This window comes from Zosterops lateralis, assembly GCF_965231275.1.
Source record: "Zosterops lateralis genome assembly, chromosome: 25".
Lineage (NCBI taxonomy): Eukaryota > Metazoa > Chordata > Aves > Passeriformes > Zosteropidae > Zosterops > Zosterops lateralis.
The window spans coordinates 3,833,340-3,857,100 of NC_139785.1; the positions used below are offsets into that span (position 1 = coordinate 3,833,340).

Here is a 23,761-nt window from a genome sequence, read left to right on the forward strand (position 1 = left end):
GAGAAGCTGGGATTTCAGGGCTGAAATTCCAGCTCCAGCTGAGCTGCTCTCTGTGTTTCCTGGTCCCAGAGGGGGCACAGCTGCAGAGGTTTGCAGCAGCACCCAGCCAGTGATGGATGAGGTGCTGTGAGGTGCTGTCGAGATGAGAACGTGGCACAGAGGTACCAAAGCTTTGTGCCAGTGTCTCCTGGCAGCTTCCCTTGGGTCACAGAGCCCTCTGTGATGTTTCCAGAATATTCCTCTGGCCAGTTGCCATCCTCCTGACTGAGCTGGTCATAGTGGGCCATTCATTCTTCCAGCAAAATAACTGCACTGTTCAGAGGCAGGCACCAGCCTGGCAGTCTGGGATCTCCTCCTGGGGAGGAGCAGAAATGCCCCTGTGTGGTGAGGGGTGAGAGGAGCTGGGCAGGGCAGGGCTGGGGTGTGTTCTCAATGCCAGGGGAAGGCTGAGTGTGAGCCCTGTGTGTGTGTGTGTGTGTCAGACAGTGCCTGCTGTCCCAGGAGCTCAGCTGTGCTGAGGGAGCTTCACCAGCAGTGCAGGCACACAGATCCCTGTCTGTCCTTCCTGCCTCTCTTCCCTCTGCTCCTTTTTCCTGGCCCTGTCTGAGCCTCCTCCTCCTCCTCCTCTCAGCCCAGTTTGTGTCAGTCCGTTTCTAACCTGCGGCTGCTCCGTCTTTTCTCTTCCCTGCTCCCATTAGGATCTGTTTCAGGTACTGTCTCTTCTCTTTTTTGACCTCTTTACTCTCCCATTTCCCTCCCTTTCTCTGCATTCAGCCCATCCACTCACCCAGCCTGAGCTGTCTGTCTGTCCTGGCTCACACATTTCTTCCACGAGGTGAAGTTTTGGGTTGCTCACTCCGATTGAATCCCCACACTCACAGCATGGACTGAGCCTCAGACACCTTCCTAAAGGCCTGGGTGTTTTCCCAGGTGTTCCTGGTGAGCAGTGAGCTGTGAAATGCTCCTAAACTGGGCTGTTTTCTTGCTTTCTTTGCAGTCTGGTGCTGCTGGTCATTCTGAACATGATGCTGTTCTACAAGCTCTGGATGTTGGAGTACACCACACAGACACTCACGGCGTGGCAGGGCCTGAGGCTGCAGGAGAGGTACAGCCACACCTGCTTGTTTTTTATGCATTTCAGAGGTTTTTGTATCACACCAGAGCTCTGGGCTCTCATTTCTGTGTAAAACAGGTTGTGTGCATTTCCCCTGCAGCTGAAGAGCAGAGTTAAAGCCTTCAGTGTGAATTGGCATCACTCCCAGGAGGCAAAGCCAGGGGAATGACTGACCTTTGTCTCCTCAGGGGATGCTCTGTGAATAAATGTCCACCAGTTTTGGGCTGAGGTGGTCACTTCCCTTCCTTTGGCCAAACTTCCCTCTGCGTGGGAAGAAGCATCTGAGAATGATCCATTTGTACCCAGAGCAGAGTCTGGGCCTGGGACACACAGCCTGTTGGGTTTGTGTTTTGGATCCAGATACCAGCAATGTGTCCTGCCTGGATGGCCTCTGGTCTATTTTTAGTCTGAGAACATCCTGCACCCACTTTTCTGAGGTGTTTTAGTCCCCTTGTGTCCCTCTTTTGAGGTCCCAGCTGCTCCTTTGCTACACTGGGTTTAACTTCAAGCATTCACAGCCATGTGCTACCACTGTGCTGGAATTTTTATTTTTTTTTTTCTATTTGTGTCATTTCTCCTCATTAGGAAAGGGAATTATTATCTTCTCCATAACAGCCCTGCTACTTCCCCACAGATGGATACTTTAGGTGATTATAGACACTTTAGGTGATTTTATCTTTCTCTGGTGCTCTTGCTGCTTTTTTAGATTACTACAATAGTTTTGAAGTACAGACCTTACATCCTGTTTGCATAGTTGTGATGATGTGCAAGTGCTGGAATTATGTGAATAGCTCCACATGGGTGATTTTATAGTTGCAGCCAGGATTGCTGTGGAAACATCTGAATTTATCCAAACAACTGGAATGTTTCCATCTGTCCTGGTTCCCCTCAGTTCTGTTCTGGGGGTTTAAATGGACCTGAAGGGAAGGGATTGGGAAAAAGAGCCAGTGCAGCTACTCCTCACAATAAAGAGAATTCTGTGATTTTCTGACTCCTGGCTGTGTTTTTGTGGCAGGTTACCCCAGTCTCAGACAGAGTGGGCCCAGCTGCTGGAGTCCCAGCAGAAATACCACGACTCCGAGCTGCAGAAATGGCGCGAGATCATCAAATCCTCGGTGATGCTTCTGGACCAGGTGAGGCTGCCCAGCTGCAGGCAGAGCTGTCACTGTTTCCTCCCAGCTCTGCTCCCCATCCCTCAGCACCTTCTGCCTCCACCACAGCCCCTCAGGTGGGCCAGCTCCTTCAGATCCATCTCCTGCTGGAGCTGGGTGCCACAAGGGCTCTCTCCCATCAGAGGGGTCCATGCACATCAAGGAGGGAACCCTAAAATCTCATATTGGGCCAAAAATCTGATATTGGCACTTTCGGGATCTGAGCTCTGTCATCCCAGTTTGGAGAGCAAACTGGTTTTAGCTGAGCAATGGATTTCCAGGCAGCTTTCAGGGAGGAAGGGGACACAGTCTTGTAGCACAAAGCCAGGAATTTCAGGGTGTGCTCCCCAAAAAGCACACAGGGCTGCTGAGAGCACAGTCCAGGAATGAGGGCTGCTCCCTCACAAGTTCCTAAATATGAGCTGCTTTCCCTTGAGGAGAGAGAACTCCCTGCACTCTGCTCACCCCTTCTCTTGGAGAGTGGTGCCCCACATTCCCAGTCCCCATTTGTGCATCCCAAAACCACAATTATGGTGTCAATACTCCAGAGGGGAAAAGGGAACCCCCAAGTTCTCTCCTCCAGGGCAGCACCACAGTGGAGGAATGTCACAATAGGACATGAAATAAATGTTTGACCCCAGTCAGGAGGCAGTAGAAATCAGAAGGTTTATTTACAATTCATTCAGCCCTTTTATGTGCTTAAAAATCACATTATTGGTCCATAGGACTGACATCTCTCACATTGGCTCAGTAACAGAAATAGCAAACAACACCTGTTGTTATGGAAAAGGAATATTGTTTACACAAGGTTGTTTTGAGAAAAAGAAAAACTGTTAAAAAGTTTCCCTTGAGAAGAGCTCAGCAATTCTCAGGCTCAGAAAATATCGAGTCCACAGAGAAATCTCTTGTCTTGCAGATGAAGGATTCACTAATAAACCTCCAGAATGGCATCGGGTCCCGGGACTTCGGGTCAGATCCAGAGGAGAAACGGAAACGTTTCCATTGACAGGCAGGAATGCAGGAGGCCAGAGGACGGTGTGCAATACCTGTAAATAGGATATATAAATATATATATATAAATATATATATATATACAGATATAAATATATATATTATATACAGATTTTAAGAGAAAAAAAAAAAAGAAAAAAGACAAAAAAAAAGCCTAAAGAGGGGAAGGAGTGACCTCCAACACTGGCTGAACTGGAGTGTCTCTGGGGTGTGTGTGTGTGTGGGAGGGCTGTGCTCTCCCAGCACTGAGGTGTGCTTAGGGCCGTGCCCAGCTCTGCTCCCTGGGCCCGTGCACTGCTCCTCTGTAATATTCCTGTCTGTCTGTCTGTCTGTCTGTCCTGGTTTTGTTGTCTCAAAGGGAAGCATCAGCGTGAGTGCCCCCCCCGCCCGTCCCCGTCCCCTCCCTGCGCATGGAGGTCCCTGCCTCGCTCTATTTATCTCTCCCAGGGGACACTGTCACCCCCCTCACCTTGCTGGCTTCAGGGCACAGAGGTTTTGGCAGTGGCAGTCAGTCCCTTGCAGAGCTGCTGTGGAGAGGAGGGGGAGCTGCTGTGGGTCTGTGCAGGGCAGAGATTTGCTGTTGGGGTGGCCAGGCTGGCTCAGAGAGCAAAGCACAGAGCTGAAATCCCTTCCACAGTCACCCCAAAGTTTGCTGCCTCCTGCTGTGGATGCTGCAGGGAGAGCCAGAGGGGAGTGTGTCACACCTGTGACAGTGTCCCCTTTACCTGTTCTCTGATTTCTCTGTGCTCAGGCCCCTGCCATGAGCCACCCCTGAGCTGCAGGTCTGTGTCGGTGCTGGAATCACCGCGGTGGGAGCGCCCAAATTTAAACACAAAACCAAAATTAGGATTGATTTGTGACCACTCCCACTACCCAGCTTCAGCAAATCTCTCTCCTGTTTGTTCACCTAGCCCTCATCTTGTAAAATCTGTGGGAAAACAGGGGGTAAAAAAAACCAAACCTACAGCTTCCTTTCCTTGCCTGGGATAAATTTACAGAATTGTATCTATGCAGCAACAGCCATCACTGTGGGTATCCCTGTGACTGCATCTGTAGAGCAACAAGGCTTCCAAAAATTCAGGAGAGGTCAGGAAGGGCCACAGGGACCAAGGGAGGGAAGGAAAAAAGGCCCATCAGAGGGTGGAGGGCAGAGCTGGGTGTGAGGGGTGTCCCCATCAGTTGGGGAGTGCAGCCCTGGGAGTCAGCCAGCTGGTAGAGCTGCACTAAAAGAAAGCCAGGGTGCATTTGCAGTTGTTCTGGGGGATAATTCCAGGCTCCATTAGCAGCCAGATGAGGAAGAGGGGCAGCTTGGCTGTGCTGTGCAATGCACAGACTCCACGGGGACTGCTGGGAGTGCAGGCTGCTCCTTGAAGTGTTTAATAAATGCTTTGGCCTCTTCCCCAGCCCGGTGGATCAGGGGATTGTGAGCCCCACTTAGGCCAACACTGGGATTTTTCCACCTCCTGGCTGGCAGGAGGGAGGCAGCTGCACATCCCAGTTTGGGAATGGTGCAGTCGTGGCTCCCCCATTGCCTCCAGGATCAATTATTGGTCTCACACAGAAATATCCTCAGTGCAGTCTGAGGAAAACCCTCTCAAGCTCCCACTTTGCAATTGGGCAAGGCAATGGATGCAGAACAAGCTGCTGATTTCCCCCAAGCTGCCTGCAATCCCCACACAACTCCCACGTGTGCAGGAGCATGGATGAAGCCAGGCTTGTCAAAAGGACATTTCAGACTGTGAAAGCCAAGTCCAGCTGGGGAAAACCAGAGAGCAATGTGTATTTATGATTATTTATTTAATTTAATGCTGCTGACTACTGTACTGCTCCCTGGCTTTTTCCCAGGGAGGCTGCTGAAGTGACTGCTGGACCATGAAATTGAGGTGCTAAGGCCTGGCAAGGGCTTTCTGTGGCTCATTTTCCCCACTGTGACCTGTCAGAACTGTCCCAGAGTCCCTTTTCCCCTCTTAGTCACCCCCACAATTACTAAGCACACAAAATTCCCCTGCTGCTGGAATTTCCCTCTGCTAGAATTTAATTTCAAGCACCGAGCAGGATGGCACAGAGGAAGCCTTGGGCCAGGGTAGAGAAAAAAACTCACTGTGAAAGGGGAGCCTGGAATGTGGGGTCTCCTCCACCTGGAGAAATCAGAAAGGCTCACAGATAAATGGTCAATATTTACTGCTCACCAATATCACATTCTCTCTGTTAGGGAGGCAAGAAACTCTTTTTTTTCCCAGCTGCAGGCTCAGGGTGTTCCCTCAGGCCCCAGAGACAGAGCTGCACAAACTCTGTTAAATCAGTGTCAGGCCAATCTCAACACTAATATTTGTTCTACCTGCACATTAAAGTGGGTTTTTAACCTGTTTGACACTCAGCAATGTGAAATCCTTCAGTAAGAGCACAAGGGCACCAAGGAGAACCTGGTGCTGCAGTGTCCTTCACACTGAGGGAGGTTCCTCTGATGTCTTAGGGGTTTTTTTTGGGGTATTTTTTCATTTTTTTCTTTTTCCCACCTGGCAGCCAGCCTGCCTTGGAGTTGGATGAGAATCACAATCTTTTTTTTTTTTTTTTTTTTTTTTTTTTTTTGCCTGTTAATCTCTCACAATAGTAATAAAAAGGGGAAAAGCAAGGTCTTAAGGCACTAAGGGTGAGGGTTTAAACAAAACCTTGGAGTGTTTTCACTTCCTCTGGAAGGTTGGGGTAGGAATCAGCTGCCAGGTTAACTCCTCCTGCAGCCAGAGATGATTTTGGATTATGTTTCCTGGAGGGATCAGTGACACTTTCTAGGAGTGAGAGGCCTGAATTCTGTTTCAGAGGGTGGTGCTTCCCCAGCACTCACTCAGAGCCAAGCCTGCCTTCCACCAGCAGGGCTTTGTTTCTCCCTTTGTTCACCTGTGCCACAAATCCCCCTGGATTCTTTTCACAGCAGGTGCATTTCCCCTCCCAGTCTGACCCTTCCACCTGCACATCTGCTGGGGTTTGATTTGCAGGATGTGAACAACCACAAAAACAGGGATTTTTGGGGTTTTTTTTAAAGCTTTTCTCCAGCCTCCATGCAGAGGTAATGCCAACAGCTCAATCCTGCCAAGGAACATCCTTCCTGCTGGGAGGAGGGAGAGCAGGAGGCTCTGACCCACCAGTTTGTGACATCCTCAGTGATCTTACCTTGGCACAGCCTCACCTCTGATAAATGCACACCTTGCAGTGCTTATCTTAGGGCAGTTGTGGCAGCTGGGATGAGGGGAATTGAGTCCTGGATAACTGCTGTGCAGCCAGGCATTCCCAGGGCAGGGACCAGAGGTTCCTGCAGCAGCAGCACCTGCCTGTAAAGCCTCTGAAGGACCAAAAATCAGATTATTCCAGGTGGTGAGCTGCCCAAGGCGGGGGCACTGCACATTCCAGATAGTAAATATGGGAGAATAAAAGCTAAGAAGGCACTTGCAGTGAAGGAGTTGGCTGTGGGTTAACAGGATGATGATATTTTTGGGTGCTCTGCACTTCAGGCACTCTCCAGCCAGAAAACTGTGACATTAACTCACACTAACTGATCCTGACTTCTGCCTAAACTCTTCTGGCTCCCTCAAGTCCTTTGGGAGAAGAGGAGAAAGGCAGAGGATGACTCTGATGTGCCCTGAGCTGCCTGGATGCTCCTGATCCTAAAAACCAGAAACTTTAGTGGCAGGAAATGTCTTTAGTGTAATATAACCCTGGATTGGAAGGGGAAAGGTCTCAAAGCACAAGGCTTTGGTGGATTTGGAGGCACAAAAGTGTCTCTGAAATGACAGGGCAGATGTTGGGAGATCCCCTGTAGGAATGCCAGTCCTGGAATGCTAATCAGTGTCCTTATCAATTTCAGCAGCTCACCTGGGTGGAGATAAGGACAGATTTTCAGCCTCCTTGGCTCCTCAGCTCTGTCCTGGTGGCCACATAGGAGCTTTTTCTTACCTTTATGCGAGAAGGTAGAAATTTCCTTTCCAGAGAGCGACTGGAGACACTTTTGGGTACTTGAGAGCTTTTGGGTTTGCTCTGGTGTGCTGCAGCACCTGCTCTCCCCAGGAGCACAGAAACAAATTTCTGATTTACAGCTGGGACTGTCTGGTTCCACATTACACAGAAAATCTGTCTGAAAATCGCTGTTTGGAGCAGCAGTGCCCGGCTCAGGGGAGGCAGCTCTGTCCTGCCTGCCCAGGGAGCTGCTGCCAGCCCCAGCTGGTGACAGGTCAGTGCTCTCTGCACTCCCTGCTCAGCTCCAGGGGGCTCTCCCAGGGGATCTGTGCCAGGCTGCCACCCACCCCTAGAGCCACCTGGGCTCTGGTTTTGTCTCCTCAGTCTCAGCACCACTTAAAATACCTGGCAGAGGCTCGTTTAAAGCACAGCTCAGAACAGAGGCTCTGGAAGCAGAGCCCCCAAGGGAAGCTGCTGACAGAACACCTGCGCCAGTGTGGTTCCTGTGCTGATTTTCCAGCCTGTTCCCCCCTGGACACGCTGTGATCTCTGTGCTTTGCAGTCTCTCCAGCACGAGTCTCTCTGTGCCATAAACCCTCTCATTTCCCTGATGTGCACACTGGCCAAACAACCTCGTGTCTTGGGCGACTGCTGGTCGAGGCCATTCCCTGACCCAGGCAGAAGCATGGGCTTCTCTCAGCATGGATCCGTGGCATGCCATGCCCTCCTCCTCTCCCACACGTTCTGCAGTGCTTGCTGTGGCTTTTCCCCGTCCCCTCCCTCCTCTGCTGCTGGACAATCATTACCTGTGTCATAGATGGTCTGACCTGGTGCTGTCCCTGCCTGCCTTCCCCTCCTGCGGTCTGGATGCTCTTCAAGTGAATGTGTTTTATTTTATTTTATTTTTATTTTTATTTTGGGTTTTGTTTTTTTTTTTTTCAGTAGGGAAAAGGACTTCCTTCTGCTGAAGGAATTATATTTGCACATGGCTCGGGGAGGTTCCTCCTCCTCTGGCCGTTTCTGTTACCTCACTCATTTAGGCCAATTCCATTGCTAACGTTCAAGGCCACCTTCCCTGACCCAAACCCCGAGAGTAGGTAGGGAACAAACCCCAATTAGGGAATAAATCCCAGTAGGGAATAAACCCCAGTAGGGAACAAACCCTGACGTGCAGCTCAGGCTCTGGAGCCACGTGGAATCAGGATTTGGGAGAGAATGTCACAGCTCCATCCCGCAGGGAGTGGAGCCTGTGCTGTGCCCGTCATCCCCATCTCCACATTCCCACCTCCCGGGAAATGGCCCTTGGAGAGCAGGGATGGAAACACCCCCCTGGCTCTGGGCTGGACACGGAGGGAGGGAAGAGCAGCAGAGCAGTGACAGCATCACAACCTCCCAACGAGTGGCTGTGGCACCTCTGGGACATCACCATTCCCGTGGGATTTCATCTCCCACCGCGTTCTCCGGGGCTGGAGAAAGCTGCTCAACCCCTGGGGCGTGTTCTCCCCACCTGGATCCTGCAATTCCTGTGCACAACAGCTGATGATGGACGAGGCTCTGCTCTGCTCAGCACGGCACAGGAGTTGGTCCTACAACCACCACAGGAAGTGTTTCCCTCCTGGAATCCCCTCCAGAGCCCGGGAATCAGGGGACTGATGGCTGAGGGGACTCTGGGCTGGGCGGGGGAAGGATTGTGGGTTTGTTTGTAGGAGTTGTCCCGACTGTCAGAAACTTTGCGCTGTGCGCAAAAAAAAAAACAAAACAAAAAAAAACCAAACAGAGAAAAAAAAAAAAACAACCAACCCGCGGTTCAAACTCGATACTGGAACGTGCTGGAATGTAGGAATTGTACAGGCTCTGCAGCCAAACTCCGTGTAAGTAGTTAGTACCATGGAAGTACGGTATCAATTAAAAAATCTATCCAACAACCAGCGTGGCTCTTGGTTCTTTTTATTATCCTGCCTGCTCTGGAGTCTCCTCTCTCATTCCAAACACACACACACAGAGTCTTTGCCAGGGCTGTCTCTTCCAGGTCTTGAAAAATCACCAGTTTTTTTAATTATTATTCTTTTTTTTTTTCCCTGCAAGATTCTTGAGCAGAACTTTGTACCCCGTTTCCTCCTGCTTGGAGCACCACATGGCAGTGGTCACCTCTGTCTGCAGGAACTGGAAAAGTGAAAGATTTGTCCAAAAAAAACAAAAAGAGTATCTGCAGAAGATGCCTGTGGGGTACAGGGAGGTGCAGGACAAGGGGATGGCCCTTCTTTACCACCTGAGGTAGCTCTCAAGAAGTCCTTGGGTTCACTCCTTTTTTGATTTGACACCAGAGGGTTATTCCGTGGTTCACAGAGATTGAGGAGCAGAGCTGGAGTGGGAAAGAAATGTCCTAAAATTCACCTTGGGCTCAATGCCACGGGCAGTGCTGGAAACTCCAGAGTTACCACCCAGTCCCTCCTCTGTTGAGTTCAGGATTCTGCCAGGAAAACTGGGATAGGGAACAAGATGATGTCCAGCTGAATCCAAAGAGGAGCTGCTTGGATATTCTTTTGGATATCCCAGTTTTTTGGGAACTGGTGCCCAGACTACGAGTGTGCTTCATCTGGAAAACGTGCTCCCCTTGCCAGGCTTGGCTCTGGATTTGGGAGCAATCCTACTACCAAGACTGCACTGGAGTAGTTTATACTAAAGTTGACACTCATTTCTAAAAAAAGGGTTTTGAACAAATGCCAGTTGGAAATCTGGCCTGGGCCTGACTTACAAATGGGATAATTTCCGTGATTTTTTAGCAAACACATAAAAAGCAGCAGAACAAAGCCGAGGGGATTCCGTGGGTGGGGAGCATGCCTGGAGTCAGGAGCACTTGGGAACTACTTGCAAGCAGTCAGTGGAGCAGGATTTGTCAGCTCTGGCAAAATAAAGCAGCACAGGCTCCATTGCAGCAGGGAGGTCACGACTCTGCCGTACAACAAACCCAAACCTTCCCCACCTGGTTTTACAGCACAATTCCAATGTTTCTGCCTTTTTCCCCTTTCTAATCCCAGCTTGAGCTCAACTGGTCTGCATGGAAGGGCAGAAAACAATTTTTACTCTGCTTAACCCTCAGAAAAGGTGAATTTGCATAGGAAAGATGGATTTTCCAGGGTGATTCCTGGGCCACAGAGGATCATTTAGGACAAAACCAGATTATTTATACTGGTGATTAATTACCTCAAGAGAGAATTAGGATTAACTGGGAAAAGTGGGTGTTTTCTGTCTGTCCCTCTAGATGGTGCTGCTACAGCACCAGAGAACCACCAGCGTTATAAAACTGCGACCATTTTCCTGAGCTGCCATCCTGTGAGGGCTTTACATCCTATTTATTTCTCCTTTTCGGGGTTTCCCAGGAAAAGCTGGATGCTGTACCCTGTCCTGCTGCCTTGGCAGCTGCTGCAGGACGTGGCTCTGCAGGTTCCTCCTCCTGCTGTGCTCCAGGAGCAAACCTGCTGTGCCAGGCAGGTGGAAGGGTTTGACAGTTGATAAATGAGAGGGATTCTCCTACTGACATCATCCTGCTTCCCTCCAGGATCTGTATTCTCAATTCTCTACAGAAAAAGTGTGAACATGGCACAGAGACCTGTCCTTCCTACTGTACATTTCCAATTTGGTGCATTACAGTGCTCACTCTACTCTGCTTGTGCATAGACAGCCTAAAATTCATCAATTAATTATTTTTTTCCTGTTTTAACACCAAGAAAGCTGCTTGGGCCACAGTGTGGGGTGGATTAGCCCCCTGAGAGAGCCTTGCTCACAGTCCTGCAGCTCAGAGCAGCGTGCCACACTTACCCTTGACCTCTGCAATGGAGAAGCAGCACATTTAGCAAATAAAGGTGGTGGTGAGAGCAGCTGAGAAGTGACAGGTAACATTTACAAAGCCATTGAGGTGGTGATGGAACAGAAACTGGAGAAGGAGCCGTGCTGCCCACAGCCCTGTGCTGTTTGCTCAGGGTGAGGAGTCCTTCAGCACTGTGCTGGCAGCTCAGCTGGGCTCCTGGGACCAGAGTCAAGGCTGTACAGAGTCCGAGGCAAATGGAAGAGAATTTTTACACTTCCTGTGCTCCTCCTGATGGTGCAGAGCTCCCCCTCAAACCTGGCTGGAGTGGCGTGGTCCTTCAGAGCCCCTGCAAGGGAGACAATTCCTCTTGGAGCTCACAGGAGTGAGGACGGCACCGGAGTCAGCGCAGGAACTGACGGGAGGTGAACCAGGGAGTGAAAGATCCAGACTTTCATCTTTAGCACACAAACTCCTTCCTAGAGCCTGTGTCCTTTGGAGATGGAGCTCTGACAGTCCTCATGGGCACAGCTGCCCTCGTGCAGGGGAAAATGAAGATTCCCAACTCCACAGCAACGGGTAAAGGAGGCACAAACACATCACAGCCTGTGTCGGTTTGGGGGTTCAGCAATACAAGGACACCCCACACCTAAAGACACCTGTGTGGCTTCTAAGGGGAAGCTCCAGAGGAGCACAGGCATGCTCCAGGAGGCCCCAGCTCCACCAGAAGGGAGCTGAGGGCTGGACAGACACAAGGAGTGAGCACTTCTTCCCAACCCACCTCGGTGCCGTTCGCTCCGCTGCCTCCTCCCTGCTACTCCTCCACTGGCACAGCACAGTTCTCCTTGTTTTCCGAGGGGATCGCAAGGTAGTCTGTCCTGCAGTGGGAGGAAAGGAGGAAAACACAGAGTGTAAAGCCCAGCTGGGGTAAACTCACCTCTGCTGAGTGCCTGGAAGCATCTCTGAGGTGACAAGCATCACCTGTAGTGTCACCTCACATAGGAAACTCCTCGGCATAGGCAGGAGCAAACACCGAGTCTTCCCTGCTCTAAAATCCTCCACATCCAGCCACAAAGAGTGTTCTAATCCAAGCCAAGCGTGTGGAAAGATGGGAATGGGCCAGGATGAAACCAGACCTTCCCAGGAGAGCATCTCCACATGGTCCAAACCAGGCCACCCTGGAATGCTGTTCACTCCCAGCCTGGTGTGGGGTGCAGGAGGGCACAGCTTGGTGCTCCTGAGCACTGGGAGGACTTTGGGCAGAGCAAACACCAACCAGACCGTGCCATAGCAAAATTCAGTCCTCCTGCAGAGTCTGGGGCACGGGAAGAGCTCTGGCAGGACAGATCTCATCTCCAGGGGTTCCACATTCACTTACGCGTTCTCCTGGGCGGCCTCCTCTGCCTTGGACACCTTCCTGTAGCAATAGACCATCTCAATCAGCAGCCAGAGCGTGAGGAACACCAGCAGAATGTACATCATAATCTCTGAGATGACAGAGGTGAAGTCTTCTCCAGCTGTGAATAAAATGAAATAATAATAATAATAAATGATCATTTCCGTGCAGCTCCACGGACACTTTCCACTCTTGTGTCATCCTTCCTTCCTAACGCGCCTTGCCAGAACCTCCAGGTGCCTTTAGGGCTGTGAGGGGGCAGAAGAAAGGGACTTGCAACAGGCAGGGATGGATCCCAGAGCATCTCCAGCCTGTCTGAGCCTCACATCACCCCCACATCCTCAGGGATTGCTCACCCAGCTCATCTTCACGCTCTGTTTCCTCCCCGTGCCCTACTGCCGGTGTTACTGGGCTCTGTTGTGCCGCCAGTGATTTGTAAAGGATCAAAACCCCACGGTGCTCGTGGGGGAGAGGGAGGGGAAAGGACAGACAAAAGGACTGAAAGCTGCTGGCCCTCTCTGCAGAGATTTTTGGTGAGAGGCACAGCCAGAAAGCAGCTGGAGCCTTTAGAGATGATTTCTGCACAATAAGTAAAGAAACACCTGAGATTGGTGTGATCCCCAGGATCCCCCACTGCTCCTGCTGTGACATGTTGGGATTTCAGCGCTGAGCCCAGAACACCGAGAGGAGCAGAAAGACGCAGGAGCAGCACAAAGGGAAGGAGGAGAAGCAGCAGGCTGGTGTCAAAATGGAGAACGAGTCGTTGTTCCAGGAGGGAGGGGGCGGCAGCAAGGAAAGGCTGCGGCTCCCTGGGAGAGGCTTTGCTGTAACATCCCAGAGCCGCCACGGGAGGAGCTGGAAACCTCTGCTGGCACCTGCCCAGCTGTGCCCAGCTGTGCCCTGTTCACTCTGCCTGCCCACACTCACACACAACCAGCCTGTGCCCAAAAAGAGCCTCCAGCCACCAAACAAGGAACAGGTTTTTTCATCACCGACAAACTCGGAGCCCTCTCCCGCTGCGCGGTGACAAACTCCATCTCTGTGTGACAAACTCCATCCCCAGGTGACAAAACTCCATCCCCTGGGTGACAAACACCCACGGCCAGCCCTGAGCAGCCCCTGGCAGCCCCTCCTACCCTCCTCCACCACGGTGAGGTGGATGAGCCGGGAGCTCTGGAAGAGGGGCCGGTGGATCTCGAACTCGAACTCGCGGGTGATGTTGCAGGTGTAGATGCCCGAGTCGTTCAGGGTGACGTTGAGCACGGTGATGGACACGTCCTGCATGTCTTTGCTGCCATTCCACTGGATCCGCCCGCTGAAGCGGCTGGGGAACTCGTGGTTGCTTTTCCTGTACTCGTAGATCTGTGAGGAAACACAAAAGGGTTGATCTCTGCCTTGGCCAACGCCACGGCATGAGGCAGGGAGAGCATCCCCCTCCAGCAACGCCCAGGGAGGTTCTGAGCTCCCTTGGTAACAGCAGCTATTCATATTCCATCATCCTTCGCCTCAAAGCATCAGGTGACTTTACAAAAGACAGGAAAAATGAGTGATCAGGAATCCAGTATCTCCATCAGAAAGAGGAAAATTAAGGCACAGCAAAACACGGACGCACGTGGACATAAAAAAATCAGTAATGGAACAGAAACCTGGGATTTTTCATGCCCAGCAATGTCCCTGTGAGACCACCTGAGGAAAGAACCGCTGAACGTCCCCAGAGAAGATAAACAGCCCTTTTTGGGAAGGTCTGGGATATTCAGCTGGGACAGAAGTGCTGCAGGACAAATATCAGTGTGACATTCTGGCTGACCCTGCCCGCCCCAGCTCGCTTTGGTTGGTGTTCCTTGGGCCAATGGATCCCCCAGGGCACTGGAAGTGAATTCCCATCTCATTCCTTAGCCTGATCTCTTTAGTTTTCACAAATAAGGAGAATATTTGTCATCCTGCCTGGCCCTGCTCAATCACAGCCACTGATTTAATGCTTCAGACTCAGATAAAACAGATAGAAAGAAATGTGCTCTCAGCCTTTATCTTGTTCTCCATTTCACCATTCTCTCTTGAATTCCAGCTGCCCCTCATGTGTCTAATTTCCATTTTGATTCACTCCGAAAATCAATTTTACCTTTTCCTGACAGGGATGCAAAGCAGCTCCCAGAGATCCTCCCACAGCTGGGATAACACTGCTTTCTCTGAGGCAAAACGAAATAAATCCTGCCCTGCGGGTTTATTGGAGGCCAATTTCACCTCCAAAAGAGCAGCTTTGGGATTCAGAACTGATCCAGACAAGGGCACCGAGTCAGTCGTGTTTGACATCCTCAGACACTGGGCTGGAGGTACTGAGGGGATGGGGCTGGGAATGGGCATTGATGAATCTACAACCCAAAATGTTTGAACTCAGCGACTGATCCCAGCTTTTCCTGCCGGGAGTTCGTGCTGTGCCCAAGAAATGGGATAAGAAAGGGAAGAAATGGGAAGGACTCAGATGCCAGACACACTCACAGGCTCATCCTTTACCCCCTCCTGGGGCCTGTAGAACCACTCCACCACCGTGCTGGCCGTCACCTCTTCCCTCTTCATGCAGGAGATGCAGAGCAGCTTCATGTCCGTGCCCTGCACAGCCTCTGTCTCAGATGGGACCTCCACACACACCGAGGAGCAAAATCCAGCTGGGCCAGAGCAGCAGCACAGAAAGAAGGGTTAAAACAGAATTAGAGAAATATCAGTTATTCACATCTTGCCATTAATGTCCCCAATGGAAAAGGGTTTGATTTATTACTAGCGCTGCCTGATAATATTTTAAGTCTTAAAGATCAAATTTTACCAAGCCTCCTTCTCCTGAGAGATTAATAATTCATGATAATTAACAGAGGGTGATCACTTCACACAGATTCACCTCTCCAGCATCAGCTTTCATCTTTCCCTGGTAATTAATGCCCCTTTAAAGGCATTGTTCACTCCCTCCCATGCGTGCTGGGCATGCTCCTGTTAGAGCAGCAATTAGTCTGGGATCAGGGGAAGCCCAGAATTCCAGAGTGGAGGAACAGTTCTCTCTGTGCTAAGCTGGAAGGTCTGGATGCTTTAATTCAGCAAAACTGGGAGGGCCCAGCACCTTTCCTGTCCCTGGGCTCCGTGGGCACTACTGGGAACCAAAGGGCTTGGACGGGAGCGAATTTGGCAGCAGGAGGAGTTATTGATTTCCCAGGTATTCCTGCTCAAAACGCTTCCAATCAGAGCTGTGCTAACGCTGGCAACTCTCAGACGCTGCTCTGGCAAAGAGGACAGGAATGGTTGCATGTGAAGCCACACGCTGGAGCAGAAAGGGATCGTTTCAGCACGACATCCCCCACCAAATCCCTGCTGACATTTGTCCCCTGGGCTAAACAATCCCGGGCTCTGTCTGTCCAGGGCTGTCTCCAGAGCACAGACGCTGACTTTGCTGGCTGCTGCCTCCTCCCCAGCCTCTGAGGCACCATTAACCCACTCTCTCAAGCAACGTATTATCCCGGGACTATTCCTGGAAGCAGCCTGCTTCCAATTCTCCCCTACCACCAGCTCCACGGACAGCAGCAGCTTTCAGGGGGAAATGAGGAAAAGCTCCTGGATCCTGCTTTGCTCCAGGAAAGGAGATCTGTGCACACAGACAGGCACCCACACACAGGGCTGAGGGCACACGCACACCCAGTGTGGCACAACCACCCAGCAGGACTCGAACTGCAGCTGCAATCGATTGATTAACTCCAGTTTACACAGTCTGCACTAAACTGGCACTAAAGCAGCGTTTAATGGGCTGCACACCCTCCCCGAGGCAACCCGGTGTTAAATCACACTGCAAAGCCCAGACCCACGGCCAGCAGCAGCCAGGGACCAGCTCAGGCTTTGTGCTCGGTGCCGAGGTGTTTCCTCAGCTCACATCCACTCCTGCACGCTCACACCAGCTCTGCACGGGCACAATCCCCTTCTCCTGACAGCCAAAACCCACTGGGAGGGCAGCCAAAATCCCACTGGGAGGGCAGGAGTGAAGAGAACATCCTCCCTTCTCCCAACAACCAAAAACCCACTGGGAGGGCAGGTGTGAAAGGAGCATCCTTCTTCTCCCAACAACCAAACAGCTGTGGAGGGAGCATCCTCCTTCTCCCGGCCACAAAAAACCCACTGGGAGGGCAGGTGTGAAAGGAGCATCCTCCCTTCTTCCAACAACCAAAAACCCACTGGGAAGGCAGGCATGGATGGAACATCCTCCTTCTCCCAATGATCAAAAACCCACTAGGAGGACAGGCGTGAAGGGAGAGCATCCTCCTTCTCCCACAACCAAACAGGCGTGGAGGGAGCATCCTCCTTCTCCCGACCACAAAAAAAAACCCACTGGGAGGGCAGGTGTGAAAGGAGCATCTTCTCTTCTCCCAACAACCAAAAATGCACTGGGAGGGCAGGCATGGAGGGAGAACGTGCTCCCTTCTTCCAACAACCAAAAACCCACTGGGAGGGCAGGAGTGAAAGGAGCATCCTCCTTCTCCCAACAACCAAACAGGCGTGGAGGGAGCATCCTCCTTCTCCCGGCCACAAAAAAACCACTGGTAGGCAGGTGTGGAGGGAGCATCCTCCTCCTCCCAATGATCAAAACCCCACTGGGAGGGCAGGTGTGGAGGGAGCATCCTCCCTTCCTTCCAGCGGCCAGAGGGGCCGGGAGGGGGAATGGCAGCACCTACCCCAGAGCAGCAGGGCCAGCGCGGAGGCGCGCAGCATCCGCGGCAGCGCAGCCATTGTTCCCAGCCGGGCCGGGCTCCAGCTCAGGCTCCTGGGCGCGATGCTCTCGATGCTCTTCCCCCTCTCCTCGCTCGTCCCTTCGTGCTCCCGGCGCAACAGGATGTCGGGAGAGGAGCGGGCGCGGTCCGGGGGCAGCACCACGGACAGAGCCCGGACAGAGCCCGGACAGACCGAGCCCGGATAGACCGAGCCCGGAGAGCTCCGCCGGCTCCTCCGCCTCCTCCCGCCCCGGGGCTCCGCGGGCGCGGCCGGCGCTGCGCAGGGCGCGGGCGGAGCGGAGCGGGAGCAGCGCTGGATCAGCAGCAGCGGCAGCAGCAGGTGCCCCGCTCCGGGAGCGGCTCCGCGGGGCGCGGCCGCGGCGCTTTTGTTGCGCGGGCTGAGGGCAGGATGGAGAGGAGGATGGAGAGGAGGATGGAGAGGAGGATGCTGAGGAGGATGGAGAGGAGGATGGAGAGGAGGATGGAGACAAGGATGGAGAGGAGGATGCCGAGGATGCTGGAGGAGCCCGGGCGGGGGGCACCGCCGGCACATGCGCGGCCGCCTCCCCCCGGCCCCGCCGGGCTCCTCCCGGCTCAGCACAAACAGCCCGGGGCTCCGGGGGTCCCGCGGGCAGCGCCCGGCCCGGCTGCGGGCACCGCAGAGAGGGTATCACACAGGCACGGGGCGTTACGGCGTTGGGATGGACCTCAAAGCTCAGGCAGTCCCACCCCCGGCCATGTGCGGGGACAACTCCCACCGAGACACAGCCGGGCTTTGGGCACGTCCAGCGCCTCTCTGGACACGCTGGGACCGCCCTCACAGCCCAGCATTCCTTCCCAAAATCGGAATTTCCCCTCTTTCCATTTGTACCCCTCGCTCCTGCTCCCAACTCCACAGATCAGCATCCCTGTCCTGCCTCCAAACCGAGCCAGGGGCTGGCGGGGGGGAAATGGGGGGAGTTATCCCTGCGGGGTCACACAAAGGCCTCTGCTGTTAATAAGTTTAATACTGACATTTGCACGGCTCTGAAGGTCACAGTGGGAAATACTGGGAAATCCTCTCGCCTCATGTCCCTGCCTGATTCCAGGGAATTTAATGCCAGCAGCAGGCTGGGCTTTCTCTCCTTGGACGGGGGCCACCGTGCCCTGGAGGGCTCCTCCGGCTTTGAAGGTCACAGTGGGCACAGAGAGGGAAATGAGGCGTTTGTTACATGTGCTCCTTTCAAAGCCCCTGCAGCTCGATGTATTGAGTCAAACCTGAGCAGCCCCACCAGGGGATGGCACAGGAGTGCCCTGGCTGTGCCAAAACTCCCCGTGAAGGTGGCCAGACACACCCAGAGAGGTTTGCAGCCAGCAGAAACATCAGCTCCAGCTGTGCTGGGGCTCTGAGCCAGGCACACACCGCTGGCACAGCTCTGTGGTCACCCAGGGGGGACACAGGGGGACACACATGAGACCAGGTCCCTGCGCTGCCGGAGTGAAGCAGGCACGGAACAAAGCCAACACTTTTCCTAGACATCACCTAATTGTGTTTGTGTCAGCAGGCTGCACTCATCGTCCGCCAGTGGCCACACGGAGCAGCTGCCTGCACGTCACCCTGCACAGGCTCTGAGTAATTCCCAGCTAAGGACACCCTCCTGCTGCCTCCTCCTGCCTCCCACAGCTTGCTCTGCCCTGCTGCAGCCCACAGCTCCCTGGGATTCCTGAAAGCTGAAGGATTCCAGCCAAAACCACACCTGGCTGTCCTCGAGGTTGTCCTCGCTGTCCCCTCAGCTCCCAGGCTTCTTTGAGTTCCTGTGTGCTGTTCCAGCAGCCCACTAAAATAAATCAAACCTATTTAATGGGCCTGCTGGAGCCGGGTGTGACCAGGGAGAACAACAGCTTGCAGGTTGCTGATGCCAGCACCACCATTCCAATTCCCCCCCTTAGGAGACATCCATCATGGATATGGAAATCTCAAAATCTGATTTCCTCCCTGGGAAGACAGAGCAGCAAACGTGACACCCAGAGCTGCATGAAGGACGTTGAGCCATTTATTTTACTCCATTTCCCCTCGTTATCCCCGTGACAGCACCAAGGGAAGGGCAGGTTAAGCCACAAGGGTTTGCTCCTACCCTTCTGGAACAATCCAGCAGATGAGTGCTGGGGGTGGGTTTTTTATAGCCACAGGAGCTGCTGGCTAACATGGCTCACTCATTTGACAACCACCTGTTCCACCCAGCACCATGGAGATGAGAGCTGTTCCCAGGCTGGCAGGTGCCCTGGCAGATCCCCGGGCAGGGATCAGCAGGGCTGCACTGTTTGTGCTGCCGCCGCTCTAATTACATCTATTACAGACAGTCCTGCCAGGGAGGAGACTCGGGGGCCAAGAGGATTAAGAGGAAGCAGCAGCTCCACCACACTGACTCAGAGTCACTGACTGATCCCCCCCCAGCCCTCTTTACTCCTGCTGTTTCTCCAGGTAGGAACAGGAGCCTTTTCTCCTCTGACCCCCAGAACTCCCCTGCCAAACAATCCAAATTACAGCGGCAAACAAACATCCTGAAAAAGTAATGAGTTCTCCCTCAGAATCACTCATGTACCAACCTCAATTACTTCATTGCAGACCAGCGTTGTAGCTGCTATTTAAAGAAGGGAAATGGGGCCCTGAGGGGAAGAAAAGCTCTGGTGAAGCAGGCCTTGGATTTGGGTGGATTTTGAGATGAAAAATTACAGGTCAGGGAGGTCACACCCTGTTCCTCAGCTCTGGATAAATTGATTCTTCACCTTGGCCTGTACCACAGCCAGGATCCAGGGTGATTTGGAGTAAACACCCGTAGTCCATCCAGTTTCTTCACCTGCCACGAGCTGTGCTGGGTTTTGTTTTCAAAGCAAACCTTCTCTGGGCTCGCTCAGGGAGAGACTGAATGGAAGGATAAGATCATTTCACTCCTGCTACAATCCAGGCTTAGCTGGGAACCACTCCAATGTCGCCTCATGCCTGCTTAGGACAAGCAACAAACACCTCCCTGCCCTCTCCAGGAAAACTTGCAAATAATCGGGATGTCACACTGGAAACCTGTTTCAGTTCTGAGCCCTGCACTGGGGATGGAGAGCAGAGATCCTTCCCAGCCCATCCCACACCAGGATGATGCAGAAGCTGCTCCTTCCTGCCCTGACCCAGCCCTGGTGCCTCCAGGGAGCTTTTAGGGCAGCACAGAGGGCACTGGCACTCCAGGGGAAATGGGGAAGGGGATGCAATGCTGAGAGAGAGGGAGAATTCTTGACTGTTGAGGGAGAAATCTCTGCAAGAAGCAGCCCAACTTATCATGCAGGGGTTGCTATGGCAACCCACCCAGTTAATGCTTCACAGGAGGAAAAAAAAAAGGAGGAAAAAAAAAAAAAAGGCTGAAAAGGCTGGCACTTGTGCACAGGCACAACAAGACGAGGAGATAAAAATAATTTCAGCACCCTGCCCCCACTAATCCCTCACTGTCATGGTCCCTGAGGCTGGGACAGGGCAGTGGGGACAGAGCCCTGCGTGTCTGGCCACGTTGGCAGCTTCCTCTGCCATCCCTATCACACTGTGCCATCCCCATCACACTGTGCCTGAACCATCACACTGTGCCCTCCCCATCACACTGTGCCATCCCCATCACACTCTGCTGAACCATCACACTGAGCTGAACCATCACACTGTGCCTTCCCCATCACACTCTGCTGAACCATCACACTGAGCTGAACCATCACACTGTGCTGAACCATCACACTGAGCTGAACCATCACACTGTGCTGAACCATCACACTGTGCCATCCTCATCACACTGTGCTGAACCATCACACTGTGCCTGAACCATCACACTGTGCCTGAACCATCACACTGTGCTGAACCATCACACTGTGCCATCCTCATCACACTGTGCTGAACCATCACACTGTGCCTGAACCATCACACTGTGCCTGAACCATCACACTGTGCTGAACCATCACACTGTGCCTGAACCATCACACTCTGCTGAACCATCACACTGTGCCTGAACCATCACACTGTGCTCAACCATCACACTGTGCCTGAACCATCACACTGTGCCATCCCCATTACACTGTGCTGAACCATCACACTCTGCTGAACCATCACACTGTGCCATCCCCACCACATCCTCCCGCCCCTCCTGGCCCCCAGCAGCAGGAGCAGAGCCATCAGCTGCTCCCAGACACTCCAGGGCTCCCACAGCCAGCCCTGCAACCCCTGAGCCTCAAACCTGAGACACCCCCTTTGTGTTCTCCCTCTGCTCCCCCACCCCGAGCAGCCTCCAGCCTCCTCTGGGCTTTGCAGAGGAGCCCTACAGCATAATGAACACCAATTTAGAGATGCTGGGTTTAATAGATGTAGGCATCCTTCCCACACACTCCAGCAGCCGTGGTGAGGGAGGGCTGCTCTGGTTCATTTCACAGGGTGCCTGGAGGGTTGGAAAGGCTCATTCAGTTTTCTCTCTTCACACTCGAGGTTTAAAATGAGTTCCCAGTGTACCTGCCAACACCTGGATCCTCTGAGTGTTCTAAACAGGAGACAACTCCAGCTTTGCTCTTCACACACCTTTGCACCTTCATTTCCAGCTGACGCACAGATCTGCTGCTGAGGCTTGATCTGCTGCTCCCAGGGGCACCCAGCCCCTTCCCCCCCAATATTCCAGAGGGCAGATCCTCAAGGTGCAGGTCCCCAAAGTCTCTCTCTCCCCACACAAATACCCACCTGCATTTGGGTCACACATTTTAATTTATTTTTCCCAGTCTCTCTCCCCATGGAGTGTGACTGTGAATATCCCCCCCACTCCCCAAACCTCTGCTCCATCCCCTGCAGCCTCGGGGATTTCTGTCACACAGCCCCTCCTGCAAAGCCTCTCCCTCTTAGATACAGATGGAGCTTGGCCTTGATTTCCTGCTCTGCCTTTGCCTTCCCCCAGGGCCCACAAGTCACAGCTCCTCTCCCAGAAAAAAAAAAAAAAAAAAAAACCTCAGGCGTGTTCACCCTCCTCCATTCATCCTTGGCTCTGAGGGTTGTTTTTCCATCCATCAGGGATAAAGGGCTGGATTTCAGTGATCCCTCCTCTCTGTGAGCAGCCTGGCCTGGCTGTGAGCATTCCCAGAGCATTCCCAGAGCATTCCTAGAGCATTCCCAGGGTATTCCCAGAGCATTCCCAGAGCATTCCCAGGGCATTCCCAGAACATTCCCAGAGTATTCCCAGAGCATTCCCAGAGTATTCCCAGAGCATTCCCAGGGTATTCCCAGGGTATTCCCAGAGTATTCCCAGAGCATTCCCAGGGTATTCCCAGGGTATTCCCAGAGCATTCCTAGGGTATTCCCAGGGTATTCCCAGAGCATTCCCAGAGCATTCCCAGGGTATTCCCAGAGTATTCCCAGAGCATTCCCAGAGCATTCCCAGGGTATTCCCAGAGTATTCCCAGAGCATTCCCAGAGCATTCCCAGAGTATTCCCAGAGAATTCCCAGAGTATTCCCTGCCTCCCAGAGCCAGGAAAACGCTTCCTCAAACAGGGAGCAGCCTCAGGTCAGGCAGAGCCTGCTCATGCACAGAGCCCTGGCAGGGTCAGGGATTCCTTGGAACACCAGCCATGCTCTGAGGACTGACATGAAAATGTCCAAGGAAAGCACAGAGCACATTCCTGTTGTGATCAGCAATTAAATAAACAATTTTATTTTATTTTTAACCCCCCTCCAAGACCTTTAATCCAGGCCATGTTCAGGGCTATGCTGTTGTGCACATCCTGGAAATCCTGGTGTCCCTCCAGGTGCTTTTTGGGCGCTGTGTTTTCTGGGGGATGGATGCCAAGAAAATCAGGCAGTGCCTTCGCTCTGCCCATCCCAGCCTAATGAGGTGGCAATTTCACAGATTTGCTTTCAGGCCTCACCTCAGCACTGGATGCAAAGCCATTAGAGTGTCAGGTTCCCACTCATATTCATTCACATCTGCCCATTTAATTTTGGGATTCTCACTGCCTGTAAAACGCACAAGTGCATCAATTATTGTAGCTCCGTGTGAGGATTGTGTTGTTTTATTTTATTTTTCTTTTTGGTGGAGGAAAGCTTGTTCAGCAAATGTTCAGCCTTACCTCAGCTGCTGCTTTTCCTTGAACACGAATAAAGGAAATAAAGCTGGATCTACCCCCAGCTGCCACTAAACATGGACAGGAACCATTCCCACATCCCTTAAAACACCAGGAGCCTTTGCAATGGAGATTTTTAGTCAGATTTCCCTCATTGCTTTGCACAGTCAAGTCCCTCATTGTGAAAGAGGAACTTTTTGGGATTTTGGCTGTGTTCTGCACCCTCCATCTGTGAGTTCCCAGCTTTGTCCTCCTCGTAGCACATTGTCAGCCTCCCTCATCTAAAATGACAAACACATTTGTAATAAATTAGACACGACAGAAGAGAAGGAGGAGGAAGGAGGAGGAAGGAAGGAGGGAACAATTTTCCAGCTTAAATACAACAGAATTGAAAGGTATTTTGTTTTCTATTAGTGAGGAACATCTCCCAGGCTCTATTTACAGGTGCTGTGTAAAACAGCACAAGTCATCCAGAGCTTTGAATCTGTAAAAAA

General features: G+C 52.4%; 2 protein-coding genes across 11 annotated transcripts in view; one reads left to right on the forward strand and one right to left on the reverse strand.

The window, feature by feature from the left end:
- The window catches only part of GRAMD1B (GRAM domain containing 1B), a 106,688-nt gene extending 97,647 nt beyond the window's left edge, over positions 1–9,041 (forward strand). For all 9 annotated transcript variants that reach the window (XM_083877949.1, XM_083877953.1, XM_083877954.1 and 6 more), the window contains 3 exons: positions 998–1,105; positions 2,130–2,247; positions 3,182–9,041. In XM_083877949.1, coding sequence (XP_083734075.1) covers positions 998–1,105; positions 2,130–2,247; positions 3,182–3,271 — 316 coding nt within the window. In that variant the 3' untranslated portion in view covers positions 3,272–9,041. The remainder of the gene's footprint in view (positions 1–997; positions 1,106–2,129; positions 2,248–3,181) is intronic.
- A 1,893-nt stretch (positions 9,042–10,934) lies between these two features.
- Positions 10,935–17,186, reverse strand: SCN3B (sodium voltage-gated channel beta subunit 3). Of its 2 annotated transcripts, none has more exons than XM_083878200.1 (5): positions 17,129–17,186; positions 14,922–15,088; positions 13,562–13,787; positions 12,408–12,546; positions 10,935–11,907 (listed from the first exon to the last, which is right to left on the reverse strand). In XM_083878200.1, the coding sequence occupies exons 1-5, from the start codon at positions 17,181–17,183 to the stop codon at positions 11,844–11,846; spliced, it is 651 nt and encodes a 216-aa protein (XP_083734326.1). In that variant the 5' UTR covers positions 17,184–17,186; the 3' UTR covers positions 10,935–11,843. The 2 variants fall into 2 exon arrangements, with proteins under 2 accessions (XP_083734326.1, XP_083734325.1); XM_083878199.1 differs by lacking the exon at positions 17,129–17,186 and having other exon boundaries at positions 10,935–11,378; positions 11,811–11,907; positions 14,922–15,080.
- Between the last annotated feature and the right edge of the window lie 6,575 nt (positions 17,187–23,761).

Excerpts from the sequence above, each read along its gene's own strand:
- SCN3B (XM_083878200.1), bottom strand. The coding sequence starts at position 17,183 with ATGGCTGCGCTGCCGCGGATGCTGCGCGCCTCCGCGCTGGCCCTGCTG. Across the intron at positions 13,788-14,921 it reads AGGGGGTAAAGGATGAGCCT|ATCTACGAGTACAGGAAAAG; the intron begins GTGAGTGTGTCT and ends GTTTCCTCACAG. Across the intron at positions 11,908-12,407 it reads GAGGCCGCCCAGGAGAACGC|GACAGACTACCTTGCGATCC; the intron begins GTAAGTGAATGT and ends CTCCCACTGCAG.